The sequence below is a fragment of the Electrophorus electricus genome, chromosome 5 (genome assembly GCF_013358815.1).
Source record: "Electrophorus electricus isolate fEleEle1 chromosome 5, fEleEle1.pri, whole genome shotgun sequence".
NCBI lineage: Eukaryota > Metazoa > Chordata > Actinopteri > Gymnotiformes > Gymnotidae > Electrophorus > Electrophorus electricus.
In genome coordinates, this window is record NC_049539.1 from 187,501 (window position 1) to 212,500 (window position 25,000).

Below are 25,000 nucleotides of genomic sequence, written 5' to 3' on the forward strand. Positions count from 1 at the left end.
ACAAAACACACACTAGACACACACCACTACGACAGCATTTTAATCATACTCAGCCATGTGTTGTGTGATGAGTCATGTGGTCATGTGATGAGCCATGTCTTGTGCAGGTACTTCCGCTCTGGGGAGCATAGTGATTGGTTTATTACCTCAGTAACAAGAGAAGGAGGGTGGACCTAACTGCACCAGACCTCTCTGTCTCCCAGCTGGGGAAGTGGAACTAAACTGAAGCCACAGTCATGCTCAGGTTACCTGAGACAGGTAACGCCACTGTGGGCTGCCCCAGTGCAGTGTGGGTAAGAGCTGATCCACCCCAGTGCAGTGTGGGTAAGAGCTGATCCACCCCAGTGCAATGTGGGTAAGAGCTGACCTGCCCCAGTGCAATGTGGGTAAGTGATGATCTGCCCCAGTGGGGTGTGGGTAAGGGATGATCTGCCCCAGTGCAGTGTGGGTAAGAGCTGATCTGTTTTTGTTCATGAACAGAGACTGGAGCAACTAGAAACACATGCATGCCACAATCGCACGTACACAAGAAAAGCACACGTACACGGACATGCACACATCCAACACTGCCAGACAAACTTTATGCATTGGCTCACGCACGCACGGACACACACAGCCTGGCTCCATCAGCTGCTAGTCAAACAGTCCTAAGCAAACATATTCAACTCTGCGGGGTTTTGCTAACTCACCATCACACTCAAGATCTCCAGAATGACAAACACAAGCTTCCAAATGACCAATCACAGTCATACACCTCATTAGTCTAACCCTAACCCTCATTCATGGAGGTGGAGAACTGAAAGACACCCCTCACACATACACACACACGCACACCATACACATACACCCCTCACACACACACACAAAATACACCCCACACACACAAACACACACACACAGAACTCATTGACTCTTCACAGGAAGTGAAGCAGGGCAGTAGTTGTCAGGTGAAGTCTTGCATTCCTGCTGTTTTTACAGAGCTTTTAGTTTTAGTGCCTGTCACATTCCTCCAACACGAGAGAGAGATCGATAGAGTGAGAGAGAGAGAGAAAGTGAGAGAAGCGGGGAGAGAGGGTAGTGTGTGTGTTCCCCTCCACAGGCTCAGACTCGACCGTCTTCATCTACACCACGTCTGAGGTTTCACTGAACACTTTTACGCCAAAGCAGAAGAAAAACTGACTATAAATACACTGAAAATGTACACGCCTGTGCACACGCACAACCTGCATGTCCTTATATCCTGCTGTTTTTAACAAATAAACATTCATGCACTCTTTCAAACCAGAGCAGTCACAGGGAGGTGTGTAGTGCACCAACACACATTTCTAAACATTTAGAAACCCTTAAAAACCACAAACCCTTCGTAGAAACTTTGCTTTTAATCAAATCCCCAGACTGTTAGAAGCAAACCCATAAAAACTTTTTTGTCTGTTTGTCTGTTTCACATTAGCTCTGGAAATCAAAGCTGCATTTGAAACTATAACATTGTGTTTTTTTTCAGCTCTCATTCAGCACTGTGCTGCTGACTACCAGGGACCAGGCACGCTGTGCACCAGTTAATAGGGCCCTGATGAAAGAGGGATACAGTGGAATTAGTTACCCTTGCTAAGCATACCAAGGACTAATTACACCTCAGTGGCTGTAACTGGCAGCTTGAATTACACTACAACTCGAGGGACCACACTGCACCACACACATGTAACAACTCACTCTGGACACCCTGGTGTAGGGAGCACAACATCACTGGGCTTAAATATTACAAATTAATAAATGATTGTTTGTTTGTGTGTGTGTGTGTGTGTGTGTGTGTGTATATATATATATATATATCCCCATCCCGAAGAAACCTCGACCCTCTGACCTCAATGACTACCGCCCTGTTGCCCTCACATCAGTCGTGATGAAGTGCTTTGAAAAGCTAGTCAGAGCCTTCATCACATCTTCACTGCCAGCCTCCATGGACCCACTGCAGTTTTCATACTGCCACAACCGCTCCACTGATGATGCAATTGCACATCTGTTCCACACCACACTGACCCACCTGGACAAAGGGAGGGGTAATTATGTTAAAATGCTGTTTGTCGACTACAGTTCAGCATTTAACACCATCATCCCCTCCCTACTCACTACTAAGTTGGAGGATCTAGGACTACATGCATCCCTGTGCGACTGGATCTCCAACTTCCTAACAGACAGACCACAATCAGTACGGGTGGGCAACTGTGCCTCATCCACCCTCACCCTCAGCACTGGAGCTCCTCAGGGTTGTGTCCTAAGCCCCCTGCTCTACTCACTGTACACCTATGACTGCACAGCCACTTCCAGCTCCACCATCATTGTCAAGTTTGCTGACGACACCGTTGTCATAAGCCTGATCTCGGACAACGATGAGAGGGCCTACCTGGAGGAGATTAAACACCTGGAAAACTGGTGCCAGGAAAATAAGCTCCTCTTAAACGTCAGTAAGACAAAGGAGCTGATCGTGGATTGCAGCAAGAAGCAGGAGCGGCACTACCAACCTGTGAGGATCAGTGGAACCACAGTGGAGAGAGTAGATAGTTTCAGGTAGCTTGGTGTTCACATCTCACAGGACCTGTCCTGGTCCTGCCATACCAACTCCCTGGCAAAGGAGGCTCGTCAGCGTCTTTACCACCTCAGACGCCTAAGAGACTTCAGACTGCCCTCCAAGGTACTGCGGAACTTCTACACCTGCACTATCGAGAGCATCCTCACAGGGAACATCACAGTCTGGTTTGGGAACAGCACCAAGCAGGACAGACAAGCACTCCAAAAGGTGGTGTGTTCAGCAGAGCGCATCACTCATACGGAACTTCCTGAGCTGCAGACCATCTACTACAAGCGGTGCCAGACCAAGGCCAGGAGGACTGTGAAGGACCCCACCCAGCCCAACAATAGACTCTTCTCTCTGCTGAGGTCAGGGAAGCGCTTTCGCTTTCAACAGAGAGAATGAAGAGGAGCTTCTTCCCACAGGCCATTCGGGCCCTGAATCAGGGAAACTGATAAACTGTGGGGACCACCACCACCATGTAACATAACTGTAAATATGTTCAATTACCACCATGTAACATATAACTGTTAATATGTCAATTACAAGATGGGACTGTACATTCTGTACATTGTGTACATGCATATATACATATCATATATACATTATACATTGTGTATATAAACATAATATACAGATATTGTACATACATTGTTAATATAATTTTGTATATATATAGAATATATATTTCTCTATGCACCCCTGTTTTTCTTTTTCCTCAGTTTGGACAGAGCACTCTCCACCATTTCACTGCGAGTTATACTGTACATGACTATGTATGTGACAAATAAACCAAACTTGAACTTGAACTTGAACACACACACACACACACACACACACACACACACACACACGTTTGTGTGCGTGCATGCATGTGTGTATATATGCATGCGTATGCATGCGTGCATGTACCTGTCCAGGCTGTTCGCAGGCTGTCTGAAACTCTGTCTGCTCACACATCTCTTTCACCTTCTTGTATTTGGGCAGGCTGTTTGCATGCGCCAGGCCCACAGCACCCCCTACTGACTCTTCTTTCTTACGCAGGATTTTGCTGCAACGACAGAGAGGCTGGATGAGGTAGGAAGGTGTAGGAAGGTGAAGGAAGGTGGAGGAAGGTGGAGGTAGGTGGAGCTGCCTGCCCGGGCTGTGGCTTGGGTAGCAGGAAGGTGGAAGAGGGTCAGGCTCTCCACACCAACCCTTCCTGTGGCTCCTCTCAGCGTGAGGTCTTGCTCTCCTGGGGTATCCCACAATTTATTTATCCCACCAAACTCAACTCTTTCCTGTAGCACTCTGCAGTTGTGTTCCATTTCCTTTTGGACTCCCCACATCCACAAAACAAACACATGACTAAATAATAAACTGGACATCACGCCACACTGTGGAGAACTGGCTGCTTAGCATTGCCTAATGAACTGGTTCAGTTACACACCTCACAGCTCAATACAATGAGAACTGTGGTGGCACCCGGTTAGGCAGGTTTTGTTGGCTTTAGGTGTGAAGTATGTGGGTTATCACGGCTCTGATTTCATGCCCAGCAGTTCTGTTGTCACAGCGATGCAGCCGGGCCTGATCAGCAACATGCTGTTATTGTTGTTGAAAAATAGGTAGCTGCTGCTTTAAAACTGCCACAAGCAGCCATGCACAGGATTACTGCACACACACGGGAGGACAATCACGCAGGATTACTGCAGAGGCACGGGAGGATGCTCAGCAGGATTACTGCACACGCATGAGAGGACGCTCATGCACGGGATTAGCGCACACACACGGGACGACACTCACACACGGGATTACTGCACACGCACGGGAGGACGCACACGAAGGATTACTGCACACGAATGGAATTACCGCACATGCACGAGAGGGCGCTCACACTCGGGATTACTATACATGCACGGGAGGATGCTCATGCGGGATTACTGTACAGGCACGGGAGGACGCTCACGCAGAATTACTGCACATGCACGAGATTACTGCACATGTGTGGGATTACTGCACACGCACTGAGTTATTGGAACATAGACTGCAGTGAGCCAGTTACAGCTGGATCACAGGTAAGTGCAGACAGGATGTGCAAGAACACAGAGCCTGATGTCAATCACGTTCCACAATATAAACCAATACAACAAATGACTGCACCTGCTATTATAGGATGATGAAGAAGAAGAAGTGGGAGCAGAGTGGAGCAAACTCACCCTCTCTCCACCAGGAACGTGTCCCTCCAGACCTTTGGCTTCCGGTTTGGTTTGAATCTGAAAAACAAAAAACAAAGTTTTAGAATTCATATGAAATGCTCATAACAAAAGCTACTACTGGTCTTGGGAATCATTTTGGTTCCCTGGAATTTGAAAAAAAGCCAAATTTATGAAGCACTTCTTACATAATCTACATTAGAATTAGAGAACCCAGCATACTGTCCAGACCAAACCCCCTTTACAAACAGCTGGGGTTAGGGGTTAGGGGCATAGGGTTAGGGTTAGGGGATAGAGGTTATGGGGGTAGGGTTAGGAGGATAGGGCTAGTGGTTAGGGGTTAGTGGTTAGTGGTTAGGAGGATATGGTTAGGGGTTAGTGGTTAGGCCTAGGGGTGGATAGGGCTAGTGGTTTGGGTTAGGGGTTAGTGGTTAGGCCTAGGGGTGGATAGGGCTAGTGGTTAGGGGTTAGTGGTTAGGGGTTAGGGGTTAGTGGTTAGGCCTAGGGGTGGATAGGGCTAGTGGTTAGGGGTTAGGGGTTAGGGGTTAGTGGTTAGGCCTAGAGGTGGATAGGGCTAGGGGATTGGGTTAGTCCTCCAAATGTTGGCTGATACTCCAGCTAAATCGTGAACCGTGAAACATGGCGTTAGTTTTGTTTTGGTGGACGAACCCTGGGAGAACCCAGGCTCATCCTGGAGTTTAATCTTCTACCTATTGCCAGTCTTCTCCTGCTCCAGGAGCTTCAGTATGGACTTGCCGTCCATATCGGCTGGACTGTCCAGGCCAGCAATGTCCAGGATGGTAGGTGCCAGATCAACGTTCAGAACAAGATGGCTGTTCCTGTGGAACCAGAACCAGCAAGCAAAGGTCAGCGCGGCTATGGCAGAAGCCAAAACTGTCAGAGACAGATAGAATCCAAGAGATCACAAGGGCCAACTCCCTCATGATTCTCCCTCAAGACTCTCCCTCAATACTCTCTGAAGTCTCTTTGAAGACTCACGATTCTCCCTCAAAACAAATTTCAGGTTATTATGTGGGCTAGGGCAGTATTTTAATACCAAAGCCTGAAAAAAAAGTATTCATTTCATAAAACGCTGAGATTAAATGATAGATGCCTGTGTCAACATGACTAAGACATTAACATTTTTCCGCCTGTGTTGTATGAATGTCCAGTATTGGCAAATAACAAAACATCCCAGATACAGTAAAACAGTACGAATCTTAATGGTCTTAATGTCACTGGCTTCCCACAATTCAACAGACCAGCAGGCTTATTTGAATAATGATTAAATCTCAGTAGGATTACATAATGATTACATTCACATTAGTTGCTGGGTGCTACCTGGCTCCGGGCTCCACGTTGGGTCCCCTGACAAAGAAAGGCACCCGAATGTCGAAGTCATATGGCATGGACTTCCCTTTGACCAGACCAAACTGGCCGATGTGATAACCGTGGTCAGCTGTGTAGATGATGTAGGTGTTGTCCAACTCGCCTGTATTCACCAGTGTGTTGTATATCTGAAGACACACACACACAGAGTTCTCTAATGCATGTCCATGCGCATGTTGTACACTCGTAATCTCTGTCACTGCTCAGACTGTCTGACCTTCTCCACAGAGTCATCCACGGACATCAGTGTCTGGAGTCTCTTCCTGTGCAGGACGTTGGTGAACTCCATGTGTACAGGCTTCATGGGTCCAGTGTACTGCAGGATCCAGTGTTTGTCCATGTTGGGGGCGTAGTTGTAGCTAGGTGTGCTGGAGAACAGAGCACAGCACATCACAACACAGCACACACACAAACAGCACAACACAACACACACACAAATAGCACATCACAACACAGCACATCACAACACAGCACACACACACACAAACAGCACAGCACATCACACACCAAGAGCACAGCACTGTGTTGAGTCCCCAACACACACCTGTTTCACCACCACAGGTGCCACTATCTTATCTACCACATAATGTGTGCGACAGGCATTGCTAATCAATTTCCACACCCACTGATTAGGTGGGTCTCTGTGCTCAATGTTTTTGCAGCAACTTCACACCAAGCCAAGAGCCTTGGCCTTCCTGGCACAGGGAACTCATTTGAGGGTTGGCACACACATGCGAAAAACAATCACTCTGTAGCCTTGGGCACCCAAAATAAAGTTTGTAACAAGCTCTGGAATGCAAACTCAATAAGTCAAGCATATGTGAAGAGGGCTGGCGAGGGGAGAACTCGGGAAAACAGAGCGGCGCATGCGGGCTGGGAGACGCCTCCACGCTCGCGTCGTGCCAGTTCTCTGGTCTGGTTTGTAGGCGACAGCCACATATCTGAAAGACCCAGAGCAGTGAGACAGCTGCATTTGGTCTTAGCGGCTGGATTAAGCCCCACCCACTCTCCAAAGAGCCAGGACACTGAGCCAGAGAGGTCAGGAGAGGTCAGGAGAGGTCAGGAGAGCAAATCACACTGAATTTGACAGGGGTCATGCACATCACCTGCTCTGCTACGATGAACCGCCCATATGTGCCAACCTGCCTTGTGGGAAGTCTAACCAATCCCTACACGACCCTGCAATGTACTGAATCTCTCTCTCTCTCCCTCCCTCTCTCTCTCTCTCTCTCTCTCTCTCTCTCTCTCTCTCTCTCTCTCTCTCTCTCTCTATCTCCCTCCCTCCCTCCCTCTCTCTCTGTCACACAGAGAACAGATGACGACACTAGAATACACTCCAGAGGTATTTTGGAGAATGAGGAAGGCTGATGGAACCAAAAGCAGAACTGTGAATGTTTGCCCTGTCGACACCCACACGATTTACTACTGCACACTTAATGCTAACACAGCCTCGCCACATTTCAGATTAGCCGCTGTTATGGTTTCCATGCCAACAAAGTATGCAAGCGCACACAATGTTTTCCAGCCTTGGCTGCTGTGCAGATTTGTGGCACTGTGCTTGGCACCTCTCCTCTCATTATACGTTTGCTGAATGAATTGTGATGATGACGGAGTTCAAGTTTGGCGTCGTGCAGGGCGAACGCCATGTCTACTTCTGATCTGTGGAGTCCGTGCAACCTCCACTCCTGAGTCTTGTGCTGCTTTTGCCATCATCTGACCTCTGGCTCTTCTAGTAGGACATGCCAAGCAAGATTCTCCGCAACTGTGTGCCCATCACCACCAGCCCAGTCTGAGCCCTTCACAGCCATGAACTCACGCTAAATACATTAATAACATAACAAAGAGTGTTGAAGAAAGCAAAACAATGCATTCCACACGTCAAAACACACGAAGTGAATGGATGCGCTGAGTGACAAGATGAGGGCCAGAAATCTGAACCCAGAGAGTGATTGAGGGAGAGTGGAGGGTGGGGGTGGAGGGTAGAGGGTGAGGGGTGGGGGTGAGGGTGGAGGGTGAGGGTGGAGGGGTGGAGGTGGAGGGTGGATGGGGTGGGGGTGAGGGTGGAGGGGTGGAGGTGGAAGGTGGGGGTGGGGGTGAGGGTGGAGATGGAGGGTGGATGGGGTGGAGGGTGAGGGGTGGAGGCTGTGGGTGAGGAGTGGGGGTGGAGCAAGCTGTGACCCTGGAGGAGCACTTTAAGATAGTTGGGACCTGAAGTGGCAGCTGAGCCACATTGTCGTGATGACAGAGCTGAAAAACGTTCTTGGACTTGGCAACAGAATAGCGCTCCATAAACCCCAATCTTCACTCGCGTGTATTTCTTACACCCTAAATCACGTCTGTCACGTCAGTAGTTATTCACAAGAATGTTTCAGGGCACCGTCATCTCCCAAGATGAAGGGTCTCATTTTAATCACAGATCTGACATGTATGAGCACACAAAATCAACAATTCCTGACTTATATTTACCCGTGAGACAAATTCTAACATTTTTTACAAGATGATTGTGCTCAGAACACCTAGGTCCACCCCTAAAATGCAGATTGTGTGGCCTATATCCTGCCTTAAATATAGATGAAATATTGAAAAAAGTACAGAGTCCGAAATGTCCCTGCCCAGACGTCCTCCCTGGAGGACACACAGTTCAGTTTAGAGTGGGTAACAAGATGTCCCAGAATGCTTTTCACTCACATGTGCTGGGAGGCATTCGGGAAGAAATGGGAATACTGTGGGGCCGAGTCTTCAGGTCCGTGAGGTGCTGAGTGACTAATCACCATAAGCACAGGCCGGTGGGGGTACAGCCGCTTCGACGTGTGGAAGAAGCTGATGCTGTCGTTGGTGATCAGGTCTGTGAAGTAATCCTGCACAGGGAAAGCAAAACACAACAAACCATGAAGAACTGTACAGAGATTGTGACATCTGTGTTTTCAACTGTCACTACGGAGCGTTTTGGTAACCACACATCAGCTCTTTACTGTAATGGTGTCTGGTTGCTATGTGTCTGGTTGCTATGTGTTTGCGTCAGTGATACTGCTGTGCACAACCGAACATGACACTGGTGTTAGCGCCCACAGTTGGGGTCAGGGGTCGGACCCTCCTGCTCAGTCAGTGTTTTGACCACATTGAGGTGTGTGGATGAGGCCTCTGAAAGTTAAAGGAATTGTTCGCCACTGTGAGGTGCTACCCAGCGCTAGACAGGGACCTCTGACCACATCTCCTTGTCCACGTCTCCTCCTCAGGTCTTATACCCTAACCCCTAACCCCAACTCTTAACCACCAACCCTAACCCAAACCCCTAACCCTATAACAGTAACCCAAACCCCTAACCCAAACCCCTAACCCTATAACAGTAACCCAAACCCCTAACCCTAACCCCTAACCCTAACCATAACTGCCAACCCGAACCCTAACCACTAACCCTATAACCCTAACTCTATAATCCTAACCCAAACCCCTAACCCTATAACCCTAACCCCTAACCCTGTAATCCTACAACCCTAACCCTATAACCCTAACCCCTAAACCTATAATCCTAACCCTCACTGCCAACCCTAACCCTAAACCCTATAACCCAAACCCCTAAACCTATAATCCCAATCCTAACTGCCAACCCTAACCCTAACCCCTAACCCTATAACCCTAACCATATAATCCTAACCCCTAACCCTATAACCCTAACCCTATAATCCTAACCCTAACTGCCACCCCTAACCCTAACCCCTAACCCTATAACCCTAACCTCTAAACCTATAATCCTAACCCTAACTGCCAACCCTAACCCTAACCACTAACCCTATAACCCTAACCCCTAACCCTATAATCCTAACCCTGTAACCCTAACCCTGTAACCCTAATCCTATAATCCTAACCCTAACCCCCAACCCTATAACCCTAATCTGTCTTCTCTCTGCTCAGGGTTTTTAGTGAGCGAGTTTCTTCAATTTAGAGAATTCCATTCAATGACACACAGGAACTCTGATGCCTTCAGATTCATCAGACTGTATGAACGCATCAGACTTCAGTTTGTTTCAGAACGGACATGACTCATGCGGTCATTTCAAACAGTAAGAACACACTTCAACAGGCAGGAATCATGCATACATACGGTTTACCTCAGCAAAGTCACAGTCTGAGAGTGAGATGTAAGAAAAACGTTTTTAAAAAGTTCACCCGGATAACAAAATTCATGAGAAACTACTGTTTGGATGGCCAGCAAGGTTTGTCTAAGGGTGTAAACATTGTGGACCACTGATGGAGGCGTGGTATGAGATGCCGCCATGTCAGGACAGTTGCGCTGGAGGGGATTAAACCACTCCAAGCTTTCCCACGGAACCACTGAGGCCCAGCACACCTCGTTGGCATCTCCGGAGTCACTGCCTGTAGGCAACTTAACAACTTCACTGCCATCTGAGCACCAGACCAATACGTTATTCAGCCAGTCAGCAGACGAGCACAGAAAAACCACCCAACTCACACACCTCCTCAAATGACACACCCACTGGAACCTGCACGGCTTCAAAGGACGTCAACATACATCAGAGTGGTATGCCTCTCATACTCAAATAAATAAATAAATACATGCATACATAAATACTTAATTTCTTCATTCATTCTTTTATTTGCATTTTTCGCCCATCACATGTAGTGACAGAAATAATAGCCAGTAGATGCGATAAAGGACCGCGTGCAGGCTGTGTGCCTTAATCCGGTTTGGACGAACCTTCTGGTGAAGAGGTGGTTGGGAATTTCGAGCAGTGGAACATACCTTGGCATAGTCTGCTCCGTGCTTTTCCTTGTAACCATTCCGACACACCGTGTAATTATAGAAACGGGAATTTTTGATGAGCCCCACCCACTCCCGCCAGCCAGGGGGTATGTAGCTGCCATTGTATTCATTGAGGTACTTCCCGAAGAATGCTGCCAAGGAACCCAAACATCAACATCAACAACACTGCTGTTCTGAGATCAGTTTGTTTACATTAATACCAAACTGGGATGAAGAATCCCAGGACCCACCAAACAGCATCAGATTTTTTAAAGTAAAATCCTTAATCCAAAATAACCCAACATGAATGAATCTGATTTAAAAACACGTCAGTGTACATGTGTAAAACAGATTAATCTCCCAGTGATCTCCCAGTAATCTCCCATTAATCTGCTCAAAAAGATAAAAACTGATAGATCAACAGGTAAGATCTGGCTGCATCGCGCGCGCACACACACACACACGCACACACACACACACACACACACACACACACACACACAGGTATGTATGTATTGTATATTTACATTTACTGCATTTATGTGTGTGTGTGTGTGTGTGTGTGTGTATGTATGTATGTATGTATGTATGTATGTGTGTCTGTGCGCGTGTGTGTGTGCGTGTATGTATGTGTGTGTGTGCATGTATATGTATGTATGTATTTGGGTGTGTGTGTGTGTGTGTGTGTATGTATGTATCTTTGCGAATGTGTGTACGCAGGTGTATGTGTATGTGTGCATATATGTATGTGTGCGTGTGTATGTATGTGTGTGTGTGCGCGTGTATGTATGTAAGTACGTATGTATGTATGTATGTGTGTGCATGTATATGTATGTATGTGTGTGTGTGTGTGTGTGTACGCATGTATGTATGTGCGTGTGCGTTCGTGTATGTACATATGTACGTATGTATGTGTGTATGTATGTATGTGTGTCTGTGTATGTATGTATGTGTGTGTGCGTGTATGTATGTGTGTGTGTGCGCGCGTGTGTGTGTGCGTGTATGTATGTATGTGTGTGTGTGCATGTATATGTATGTATGTATGTGGGTGCGAGTGTGTGTATGTATATGTATGTATGTATTTGGATGTGTGTGTGTGTGTGTGTGTGTGTATGTATGTATGTATGTATGTATGTATCTGTGCGAATGTGTGTACGCAGGTGTGTGTGTGTGTGTGCGTTCGTGTATGTACATATGTATGTGTGTATGTATGATGCGTGCGTGCGTGCGTGTGAGAGAGAGAGAGAGAGAGAGAGAGGGAGAGGTGTGCGTGCGTGCGTGTGTGAGAGAGAGAGAGAGAGAGGTGTGCGTGCGTGCGTGAGAGAGAGAGAGAGAGAGAGAGAGAGAGAGAGAGGGAGAGGTGTGCCTGCGTGAGAGAGAGAGAGAGAGAGAGAGAGGGAGAGGTATGCGTGCGTGCGTGCGTGAGAGAGAGAGAGAATGACTGTATCCACTACCTGTCCTGTATCCCGTGTTGTTGAGATACACGGCGAAGGATCGCGGCTCGTGCTGGACCTGCCAGGAGAGAGAGGAGCAGTTCTCGTTGTTGGTGTAGGTGTTGTGGTTGTGCACGTACTTCCCCGTCAGCATGGACGAGCGCGACGGGCAGCACATGGGCGTGGTGACGAAGGCGTTAGTGAAGGAGGTGCCCCCCCCCTCCATGATCCGGCGGGTTTTGTTCATGACCTGCAGGGAGCCTGTGGGACAGAGCAAGACAGCAAGAAGAAAAAAAAAAACGAAACTAAATAAAACGGCTCAGTTCTGCAGCACTAAATGAGTTCATGAAGTTCACAGTGTATGACGGGCCGTGTGGGCGGGGCTGTGGGCGGGGCCAGGGCAGACATGCCTTGTGGCGGTGCAGTAAGAGACTGTGGTTGCATGACTAAGAGCCTCAAAGCTCTCAGAGATTTCCAGTCACTGGAGATTCAAATGTAAACGTCTGTCAGACGGTCAATGTGAGCAAGCTGAGCGCTGATGGTTCTAGTGTGTCGCAGGGAATCTGATCTGGTGACGACAGCACAACTCTGCACTTGTATCTGACCCACATCAGCTCTGACGACACACAGCGGTGCAACGCTGAGTCACACAGGCTTAACACACTGTGTCCAAGAACACTGGCCTCAAATCCAAACACTGACATCAGGTTTTCCAGGCTTGACTTAATAAAAAAGAACAATTCACATGAAAAAAAGCACAATTGAGCAGCAACTAGAGATTCTGCACGTTAACTTGGATGCTTCCTGTGTCTAAGTAAAGTAACTCAGTGCTACAGACGTGGTGCCTTCATTCTGAGACTCAAGGCACTGGACTCACGTGGATATCTGGACTGTCCAGCACATAACCAAGGCCTTGGTTCCTCTCTGCTCTTTAATGCTCAAGTTCTCTTGATAACATATTTAATAAACAGATCTTCAGAGCTCTCTGAGCTGGGTTTAACACGATGGACAGAAATACCACATCACGATTATATTACTACATATAGCAATTTTAATATATGGTAATAAATATCACAACACACTGACTGGTGTAATATCATTAATCAATGGCCTGCATTACCTACCGACAATTAAAAATTGTGATTTGTTAGGAGTCTCATTTGCATACTGCTGGTTTCTGCAGTTTTATTATGGCAAAGGTCAATATTGTGATGATGATTAACAAACAGTATATTTTGCAGCCGTACCTCAGTCGTGTGCGGGAGGACAAGACGTAGCCACTTACCCAACTCCACGTCTTGGTCGTCAGTCATGATGAGAATGATGTTGGGACGAATGTTGCGGCGGTCGCGTTGCACACGCCCTCGCAGACCATGGGACGAGACGGCACAAGAGACCAGCAGCATGAGCAGACATGCAAACTTCATGCTTAGAGCAAAGAGAGAGAGAGAGAGAGAGAGAGAGAGAGAGAGAGAGAGAGAGAGGGGGAGTGAGAGAGAGAGAGAGAGAGAGAGAGAGAGACAGAGAGAGGGTCCACTCTGCTGTTCTCAGGCCGGCGTAGCTCTCCACAGTCACGTCTGCGGGAAAAAGACAAGTCACAACATGAGTGTTTAAAATGGGAATATGGTGAGAAGCCCAGAACTGTATTAAAAAAAAAGAGAGAGAAAACAGAAAAATTAAGAATAAAGTCAGAGAAAGGAAAAGTGAAAGTTGAAGAAGGGAGACTAACAGAGTGGCAGTCAAATAAAAACAATGAAAAAAAGCATGTTTTAGAATTAGAGGATATTAAACAGAACGACAGACCTTTAAAAATTAAAACACATCTAGATGCTTGTAAAATTAAAACAGATCTACAGATATTTTTCTGGTGGAACAGAACATAAATGACTATTCCAGACGGCTGTAAACACTCCCACACCTGATAAATTGTTGACATCTCTCAAGCTTAATATCATATCTGGACACCCACAGACCAGAGGAGAGGAGACCACAGATGTAGACCCATGAGGACAAATTCAACATGCAAAATGAACAAATGTCATAAGTGAAAGTGTTTCTCTGGACTTCTGCCTGCTTCTTTCTTCTTTCCAGCAGATTTGATGTGATTTAACTAAAATAAATCCAGTGAAGCCCTGTGACCACCAACAGATAAACACATCACACATCAGCATTCAACACAGTGCTTATAAATCCTACCCGCACAGCATCTAGAATGGTGTCAGACTAGTTTCCTCAGATGTGTGTACACACACACACACACACACACACACACACACACACACACACACACACAGAGACTCATACAGAGAGAGTGCGTTCTCTCCCTTTGAGTGTTTGCGAGCCAGCATTCACTCATCTGTCCCAGGAGAAGTTCTCTCATTGGCCACTGATGGTAGAAACAGTCCAAACCTAGCCAATCACAGCCCAGGGTTTGGCTGTCACTCAGATGACCTGGGTGTGGTGACCCCTGGCAGATGCCCAGCAGGGAGCAGGGAGGTGTTCCGCTACATTAACCCTCGTCATGGACGGGGGAGTGTTGGGTGGGGGGGTGGGGTGAGTAAGCCAGCCCCACTCAGCCTATGGTGACCATGAGGTTTTTCTCTCTACGAAACCTAAACGAGTCCAGAGCCACAATCACCCATGATCTGATTAGACTTCTCTTAGCTGATGAGGAGGGCACTCTCCCTAAAGAGTGGCCATGATTGGTGCAGGGAGGGAGGGAGGGAGGGAGGGAGGGGAGGGCATTCCAATTTGTCCTTCTTTGGCAGATAAGATCTCCTGAGCAGACAGAAACCCACCGTAAACCGCAGGTCTTTACAGAACACACAGTTTCTGCCTTTGATGCACTCTGAGTTAAATGGATTAAAATCCAGGACCAGGAAGAGAAAACGTTGTTGCTGTTGCTCTCAGTCTGGCGCAGCAGTGCGGCTAGTGAGGCTGGACAGTGTGATTACTAGCAGGCCTGGATGCTCCAGCAGCACTGGACAAACATGGCCTTGTTTTAGTGGAGGCAGCACCCACACATCCACGTCTCCCTGTCCCCCCACCCTCTGTCTCACACACACAGGCGAGCGTGGGCCCCACTAATGACTCTGTCGGCTGTCGCTGTAACTGCCGAAACCACAAGGATCAACCCTATCCAACAGATCACCTACAAGTGCCTCGCATCATACATGTACAGACACAGACAGACACACACACACACACACACACACACACACACACACACACACACACACACACACACACACACACACAGAGGAACGGAACATGCCCCCACCCCCACCCCATTTCCAAAGTCTGGATACACACAAAAGAAAAAGCAATCGGATCTGCTCAGGGGCACTGGGTTAAAGTCCTGTAGTGTGTGTTAGGGTTAGCCTAACCCTAGGGTCCCTGGGTCCTTTAGTGACACACTCCAGCCTCTGCTCTCCAAGTGACACTCACACTTTCTGCTCAGCTCTGTAATTTAAGTAAACTTTCCTTAAATAGTTCCTCTATTTTCTGCCATGGAAGGAAAGAGGGTGAGAAATTACAGCTGTGTTTTAATTACCCTCATTATTGTGAAAATGGCGTCCCAGGCAGCAGGTCTGGTGTCTGCAACCCCCTCCCCCTTCCGCCACGCTCTGCCACCCTCCTCTGAGGAGGAACTGCTCCTGCTGGGGTCCAGGCAGGCCAAGCCCCCTGGTCCACCCCGGGGCAGAAGAAGCAAGGCAGCAGGCAGGCTTGCGTTACCCTCTACTGTTGCAAGGCTCCAGCCTGATGTGCAGGCATTAGAAGGTAATGTTTATTCACAAGGCTCATGTTTATGCATGAGGCAGCCCTCTGAAGAACTGGATTCTACGGCTGGGGAGGAACTCCTCTGCTACTGAGCTCCAGGAGAACCAAACTATCTAGAAATCACCCCATGAGTTTTAAAGTAGCTACAACAAGCAGAGTTTTGTTCTCGGGAGAACGCTAGGGTTGGGGGGGTGGGAGCTCTAAAACATGACTGGACCATGTTAGCCTGGGGGAAAAAAGGAGGAGACACACTGCAGAGCATGTAAAGCATACACGCACGCGCACACACACACACACACACACACACACACACACACACACACACACACACACACACACACACGTGTGTGCGCTGGACCCGAGGGAAAAGCTATCTGCAATTCACATTGCTGTTCAACCTTTTCAACCCTTTCTGAGATGATTTATGGAAGTCCTTTGCCCTAAATAAGAAAGACAATGAAAATACGCAATTTAACAAAAAAAATCTTGGGTTTTATTACCAAAAGAATCGTCAAGACACAGACGCTGGCAGAGGAGCACAGACCATGTACAGAACCGAGCCCCCAAGAAAGAGTACCTGGGCAATAATCAGTCCAAACATATAATATGTCTTCAAATTATGAAGACCTACAAACTGCCAATAAATTAAAGATGCTGAAAGTGTTTAGGCTCCTGGTCTTCTGTGTTCCCTCATCTAATGTCTGCATCTGTTTTGACAGACCTCTGCGAATTACAGAGGAAGACAGAAATGATGTCTTCCAGACCAACTGTAGAGAGAGAGAGAAAGAAAGCAGGAAGAGAGAGACAGAGAGGGAGAGAGAGGGAGAGAGAGAGAGACAGAGAGGGAGAGAGAGCACACATGCAAGCACCATCTCTCACCACTTATTGTTTTTAGGGATTAGAGTAAACGACCCAGTAACCAGCTCAGTGGAGGAGGACAGAGGAGGAGGAGACAGGTCACCAGGGTTCAGAGGAGGACAGAGGAGGAGGAGACAGATAACCAGGGTTCAGAGGAGGACAGAGGAGGAGACAGATCACCAGGGTTCAGAGGAGGACAGAGGAGGAGGAGACAGGTCACCAGGGTTCAGAGGAAGAGACAGGTCACCAGGGTTCAGAGGAGGACAGAGGAGGACGAGACAGGTCACCAGGGTTCAGAGGAGGACAGAAAGGCCCCTATGTGAGCGTCCAGCTGTCAGGAGTGCCCTGCACAGAAAATGAGAGCAATTTTCAGATTAATGAGAACAGAACAGTGTCCCTCACCACAATCCACAAGCTTCATTTCCATCATTCTGCCATATTTTGTAACGCTCTGCTCCCCCCACGCTCCCCGAGATAAAGAAGCCATGTTTAACCACACAGCTGTGGGAATGGTGACAGCAACACACAGATACTGCTGCATGACACATCAAACCACATGCCGCCATGGAGCCCACAGACCCCCAGACCACCAGACTTCCAGCCCCCTCAGCAATGTTCCCATGTGGTCTGATGGTCATGACCATAACAGGGTCCTACATCCTCTATACCAGGAAGTGCAGAAACAGGAAAACATGATGAGTGTGTATGGACAGAACAGATCTAGAACATTCTCTCCAGAAAGTTCTACATGCCAAAAAGAAGTTCATGTGGCAGCACATGCACTACTGCCTCATGCACTACTGCCTCATGCACTACTGCCTCATGCACTACTGTGGATGAACCCAGGGGGTCCTCAGCCTCCACCAAGCCTGCTCACTGCAAGCATCTGCAGCTGTGCCAAGAATCTCTGAATGTCCCTGTTACACTCCCTGAGCACCGTGACACATTACAGTCTACATTCAGAAGCACGCTGATGTCAGGAGGTCTCGACCCAGATGTGTAGAGAGTTGCTCTGAGGCTCCAGACAGACTGCAGGGGTCTCTGGGTTTCGATTACTCGGGTGGAGTAGGAATGAGCCAACTGAAGTGATTTCACTCTGGCCCTTCTTTGCTGGGTCATTTGGCTTAATCACTGTGGAGAGAATGCCACACGTATGCATGCAGACACATACATACACTCGCGCACACACACCCTTTCACTAATGACACATCACACACCTCAGCAGAGTGACAAGGAATGTCTCTGTGCGCCAGTATCCAGTGCCACACACTGTGAAGATGAAAAAACAAACAGGGCCTCCAGTCTAGTGGTCTGAGCATCAGCCAGATTGCACTCTCATGTTCCTAACAGACCAACAGCACTCAGAGGTGAAGAAGGAAGCATCATCAATGCAAAACAGATTAACCTCAGAGCAACACACACACCGACTGAACTCAGAGCAAAACACAAACCTGGTTTAGGGTTAGGGCTAGGGTTTAGGGTGGAGAGCTCCAGTGGAGGGTTAGGGTTTAGGGTGGAGAGCTCCAGTGGAGGGTTGGGGTTAGGGTTTAAGGTGGACAGCTCCAGTCAGGGTTAGGGTTAAGGGTTTAGGGTGGAGAGCTCCAGTGGAGGGTTAGGGTTTAGGGTGGAGAGCTCCAGTGGAGGGTTGGGGTTAGGGTTTAAGGTGGACAGCTCCAGTCAGGGTTAGGGTTTAGGGTGGAGAGCTCCAGTTAGGGTTAGGGTTTAGGGTTTAGAGCTCCAGTGGCGAGAGGGATCTTGGTTGCCTCGTTTCCTCTTTACAGCAGAACTGATGCTGATCTCCATATCACGCCCTAGAGGCTGATGAGTTATAACCATGTCTGTGGGAGCTTTGATGAGACATAACCATGTCTGTGAAAGCTTTAATGAGACGTAACCTGACGAGACGTAACCATGTCTGTGGGAGGTCTGTGATATTGTAACAGGTAATGAGGGGACATGTGTGGAAACAGCCCAGGTAGAGGACCTTCAGGGGTCGTTTCTTCTGAGTTTCACTCTCGTGAGGATCTGGGAAGCTCTTCTTGTGGTGTGAACATCACGCACCAAACCCACGCTTGTATCTAATCAGCCTCACCGCTCCAGACTAAAGCAATCCTGCATGAAGACTCCAGCACCAACCTGGAGAACTCGGAGCACGCACACACGCATGCACGCACAGACATCCCAACTTCAGCTCACTTGTGGTGTAAAAAAAGGCTGAAACAGCAAGGCTCCAGTACCAAATGAACGAACAAACACAAACGACACACACACACACACACACACACACACACACACACACACACACACACACACTTGTCAAAGAGATGCAACAGTTTCATCTAAAGACAAAGAAACAAACAAGACTAGTTGACCATTCTCCACAGCTGCACAGAGCTCTCAGTCATCGCACATGTTGCTTTGTAGAGAAGTGAACCGTATGTCGCGCCAAACAGCTCCGATTTCCACATCACACGGAGCTGGGGGTTTGATAACAGGGTGTGAATCGCTGGATTGAACTATTTTAATCCAGCGAGGAGGCAACTGGAGGAGGGATTTTGGAAGAAGCTTGAGATGGGCTTGAATAATCTCTGAGTGACAGGGAGCGGGTCACCTGGCAACGCTCCCTCATTAATTATGGATTCCTCAAAATATATCATTAAACAAACACAGACTTCAAAGTGCCTCTCACTGTGGCACCAGGTGGTCTCTGTGTGTGTGTGTGTGTTTAGAGGCATGAGACTTGCTAAGTACAAAGTTATTAAAGCAAACTAAAAGCTTGTCTACTCTCATGGGAAGACGCTACACCATAGGAAATACACACAAGTTCCTGTACCATTACTCCCAACATTGAATGCACTGTGACGTAACAGGCTAAAGGTCAGGGGGCAGGCAGTGATCCCCAATCATGCCATCCTGCCACACTCACTCTGTTATCTGCAGGGTGTCGGGTGGCACCAGTGCCCAGCTGCAGTCCCACCAGTCCCACCAGTAACACCAACTCTCCCAGTCCTGCCTTTCTCACCACGTGTCTCCTCTCACACTCGTAAACCGAGGCCCCACTAATCCCCACACTAAGCCCCTCGAGTAGTGCAACCCCTCATTTTGGAGTGCCTGGCATTCAAGTGTGGGAAACACGTGACCTTGGAGAGTTTTATGATTTTCCATAATCCATCATCACCCATGGCAGGGAGACCCCAACCGCCTCCCAAGTAGAGAGCGACTGTGACATGCTGGAGGCTTTGACAGTGTTGCCATATACCAGGAGACATAAGAGTACCAGCATCCCTCACTGGTCTCACCCCAGTCTCGCTCCAGTCTCACTCCGGAGCACTGAGTCACCACGAACACCTCCACGACAGCCTGAGACTTCCGAAGCCGAGACATCATGGAATTCTGAGCTCAGCACATTCCACATCTCCTGGGCTTCAGGAGGGATTATTCCTGGAGCAGAGACTGGACAGACCACCTGCACACAGCTGAGCTGAGAAGAGTGTTTCTCAGCTACCTACCAAGCCAAGCTGTTTAAATTACACTTCAGCAGACCTGGGTTACCAGCTAGAGCAAAGAACGAAACAACAGCTTTAAAATGTAGAACCATCTAATGAAACCTGACAGAGCCTCTTCTCCATGTTTCAGTTGGACTTTGCTGGTCCAGACTGGCTGAGGGGACTGCCAGGCAGGTCTGGATAAGAAGCCGTTTAATTTAATGGACACAGTTACTGAAGGAAGCACAAAAACCAGATGAAGATGTCTGGAAGAGTTGAGTGCTGTGTCACGGGAGTCAGCTGTTTGATTAATAAACAAAGACCAGGCACAGGAAAGGACGCTTCATGGGTGTTAAAACAACAAGCCACGAAAACAAAACAAGAAAAACAGTTACAGCTGCAGCAAACGTTTCCTTATGACTTAAATGTGTGTTTGTCCTGAGTTATTTGGGCTTGCATAGGATACACGTTCTGACGTACAGCATCCACATCAACAGGGGCACTCAGGGACGAAAAAATGCAAGAAGATAAATGGAACTTTTCCTCACCAGGATAAAGTCAGCAGCACAGAGACGACGTCGGACTGTCACGCACGCCCTATACCACATCACGGGTTGCCAAATGAAACACTTTCATGAACTGCTCTCTTCTAAGTCTTCCTTTCACCACAATATCAAAAGTGTGCAAATATACATCGTTACCATGGCCTCCAAAAATGTGAAAATATCTAAACGTCCTCAGAAAGTTTCCACTGAGGTAACTGTCCTTGATAAATAAAGCGTCTTTCCATGAAATGTGTATCAGGATACCACATAAATAAAGAGAGAGAGGGAGAGAGAGAGAGAGAGAGAGATAGAGCGAGAGAGAGAGAGAGAGAAAGAGAGAGAGAGAGAAAGGGAGGACGTGTGAGAGAGAGGGTGAGAGAGAGAGAGAGAGGGGGGGAAGTGTGAGAGGGGGAGAGGGAGGGGGAGGGAGAGAGAGAGGGAGGGAGGAAGGGAGAAATAGAGAGAAGGAGAGATGGTGGGAGAGATGGAGGGGAGAGATGGAGGGGAGAGGGAGAGAGCGTTTGTGTGTGCCCACTGCACCCTCCCGTTCAGGAAACATGGCAACATTGGCAACATTATATGGCAACATTACAATAATTACAACATTACTCCAGATATTAATCCACATTTTTATGCTTACTGGTTGAGTCATGGCGTTCTTCTGATCATGGCGGGTTATTACAGATGCAATGGGCCATGCCGATCCAGGAATGATTAATGCACCCTCCCTCGATTATAGGGCCCTCCCTCCGTTAAACGACGCTTCCTCCATTAAAGGGTGCTCTCTCGGTTAAAGAGCGCTAGGTTGTTTTGACATGGTGCTGAGAATGAGAGCTTTGTTAACGTGTCACGCATGTCTGGGGGGTTTGTTTTTACTGATTCAAATGAAGACAGAACAGAGCTCAATGTAACACCAACAAACCACACGTGTCAGAAGAGGGAATAAAGGATTATCAAAAATCAACAACCCTGTGCTACTTGAATGAGGAAACCTGAACCTGAACACGGAAGCCTGCAATGTGTCTGACCTCCTCTCTGACCCACAGCAAACCCAGAACTACAACCTGCTGGAAAAAACCATGACCATCAGCCTCGTTTATCTGCCCCAGAGCAGCACCTGTAGGAGGGAGAACACGGGAGAACATTGAACAGCAGAACAAGGCACAAGCTCTCTGCATTCTGGAGAAGGAATTCCACAAAGTGGTTCTGGGAGTGGGAGGTGGGGGCTGTGGGTGGGGCAGTGGGTGGGGCCTGGGGGTGGGGCCTGGGGCCCTCACTCTGCCTTGCTGTGAAATGCTACACTCCCAGAATGTGGAGCATGTGCAGACAGGAGCCCTGCGAAACGAGAGAGAGAGCGAGAGAGAGGGAGCACCTTGAGAGAGAGAGAGAGGGAGCACCTTGAGAGAGAGAGAGAGAGAGAGGGGATAGAGGGAGCACAAGTTAGAGAGAGAGAGGGAGAGAGAGGGAGCACCTTGAGAGAGAGAGGGGGGGGGAGAGAGAGAGAGAGAGAGGGAGCACCTTGAGAGAGAGAGAGAGGGAGAGAGGGAGAGAGAGAGAGGGAGCCCCAATGTAGGCAGTATTGCGCTCATGACACAACAGAGACTCTCTGGTTCTACTACAACTTGCCTCTGTATTTTCTGAGTTTATGACTGAGTTTGTATCTACATGTATAAACAGAGCAAGAGGGAGAGGGAGAAAGCAAGAAAAAGATAAATAGAGGGAAAAGTGAGAATGAAGGAGGGAGAGGCAGCAAAAGATGATAGACAGACAGACAGGCAGACAGACCTAGAGCTGTTCTTTCCACCACAAGCAACAGAAACGTGTGTGGCTTCCTTCCTTTAGATGTGTAATCGAGTCATTTGTAATTTTCTAATTCAGTTTAACTGTGTGTGTGTCTGCAGAGTTGGTTCTCTGACCTACAAAAGAGCCCCATGTGCTGAGGTCTTTCCCTCACCTTACCTCCAACTCCCCTCCCTGCTCTGGGTGGGTGGGCTCAAGCCAGGCCACAGGCCCCTCCTCCAAGCCACAGGCCCCTCCTCTAGGCTGCAGGCCCCTCCTCCATGCCTGTGCCCTCTTACACATCCTCACAGCATTAACACCCTTTACTACATAATTATAGTTCACACACGTTCACACACATGTTCACACACACACACACACACAGTCTCTCTCATACATCTCTGTAATGATAAACTGTGTTGTAGGCAGTGCCAACAAACTAAGATCAGACAGATGCCCACAGGAACTCCGTCATTAACCCTGGAGATAAACACCAACACGAGACTGCAGTCAATTCCTGCCCTGTAGACTCCCCTCACACTCGCCTCACACCTCAGGTAGTCACTCCCTTCACACTCCCTTAACACTCCCCTCACACTTGGTTTTAGCCTTTCTGCTCCTGGTTGAGAGACATCTTTTTTACACTGACCCAGAACCATCTTGCAACTTATAAATCCTAAATGGATTCATAGTAAAACTGACCTCAGCTACATGCGGCAATAGATGTCTGGCAGGAGATGGAGGGAGGGGCCAGAAACAAGCAAGGCTACAAGCGCAGGACTCACCATAACCCCTAACCCCTAAACCAAACCCTAATCCCTAAACCCTACCTCTAACCCCCAACCCCAACTAACCTTAACCCGTAAGCCTAACTCTAAACCTAACCTTAAACTGTAACACCTAAACCTAACCCAAAACCCTAACCCCTGACTAACCCTAACCCCCAACCCCAACCATCCATAACCCCTAAACCAAACCCAAACCTAACCCTAAACCCTAACTAACTAATTGCTTTTATTTGGACTTTATAAGCGAAAGGGACCAGTGGTGTCTGCAGAGAATACCAGACCACACAGAGACCCACCCACCCACCAGAGACCCTCCACCCCCACCCTACACGCACCCTCCACCCACCCACCAGAGACCCTCCACCCCCACCCACCACATACCCTCCACACACCCTCCACCCCCACCCTCCACACACCCTCCACATACCCTCCACACACCCTCCACCCCCACCCTCCACACACCCTCCACCCGCTTCATTGTCCCATTCATTATCTTGCCTGTATTAAACTTCCACTTTCTGACTGTGAAGGAGAAAGCAGGACATCTCATTCTCACGGTGTGTCTCACTCTCACGGCGTGTCTCCCTCTCCTGACCTTGGCTGGAATTCAGCCTGACCTGCAGCAGCTGTAACTCCTGTTTCCATACAACAGAGCTCATGTCTCTAGTATTCTGGTGTCTGAGCACAGAACACATTTGTATGAGGAGACACATGCCTGTGAGAAAAAGTGAGAAATAGTTTGCCACTGTGAGACAGAGCAGTTCCATGTCGTGAGCCTGCCAGCTCCAGACCACACCATGCGAACTTTGAACTTTGAGCGAGAACAGCCCACCTCTGAAGAAACTCAGATGGTTTTCTGATTGTGTCTCCTTCAGTTTTATATTATATCTGAGTATCAGGAGCCTGATTTCACTGCTGCTCTGAACTGACGGCCTGTTGTTGGACTTGCACGCTGATGAGAAGTTTCTGTACGCGTGCCAGTAAACATGCAGTGTGAAGATGAGTACTGAACTTCTAACGTGTCTGTGGTACTGAGTACTGAGTGCAGGTTTCAGGGGCACAAACCAGACAGACTGTGGCCCCACCTCCTCATGCTGAGGAGACAGACCAAAGGAGAGATACGACTGGTTAACAGCTGGAGACAGTGGACGGAGACATGTGTCCCCACATGTCCCACGTCCATACCTGACAGACATGACACACTGACACAGTAACACCTGTCACCAGCGTCTGTGATCTCACGGCAGTGTCTCACACCGTCAAAGTGAGAATGAGATCTGAAATGAGCCTTGAATTTTCTACCCCCTTTTATACACACACACGCACACGCCTGTGTCACAGCTTGGACAGTTCCAGATGACCTGTTCAACACAGGATATATATATATATATATATATATATATATATATATATATATATATAT

At 48.2% G+C, this 25,000-nt stretch overlaps 1 protein-coding gene across 5 annotated transcripts in view; it reads right to left on the bottom strand.

The window, feature by feature from the left end:
- Positions 1–25,000, bottom strand: part of sulf1 (sulfatase 1) — a 33,620-nt gene that overhangs the window by 7,774 nt on the left and 846 nt on the right. For all 5 annotated transcript variants that reach the window (XM_035526544.1, XM_035526541.1, XM_035526543.1 and 2 more), the window contains exons 2-10: positions 13,628–13,919; positions 12,364–12,603; positions 10,910–11,061; positions 8,836–9,005; positions 6,365–6,515; positions 6,100–6,275; positions 5,469–5,597; positions 4,762–4,818; positions 3,479–3,617 (exon numbers count right to left, since the gene is read on the bottom strand). In XM_035526544.1, coding sequence (XP_035382437.1) covers positions 3,479–3,617; positions 4,762–4,818; positions 5,469–5,597; positions 6,100–6,275; positions 6,365–6,515; positions 8,836–9,005; positions 10,910–11,061; positions 12,364–12,603; positions 13,628–13,769 — 1,356 coding nt within the window. In that variant the 5' untranslated portion in view covers positions 13,770–13,919. The remainder of the gene's footprint in view (positions 1–3,478; positions 3,618–4,761; positions 4,819–5,468; positions 5,598–6,099; positions 6,276–6,364; positions 6,516–8,835; positions 9,006–10,909; positions 11,062–12,363; positions 12,604–13,627; positions 13,920–25,000) is intronic.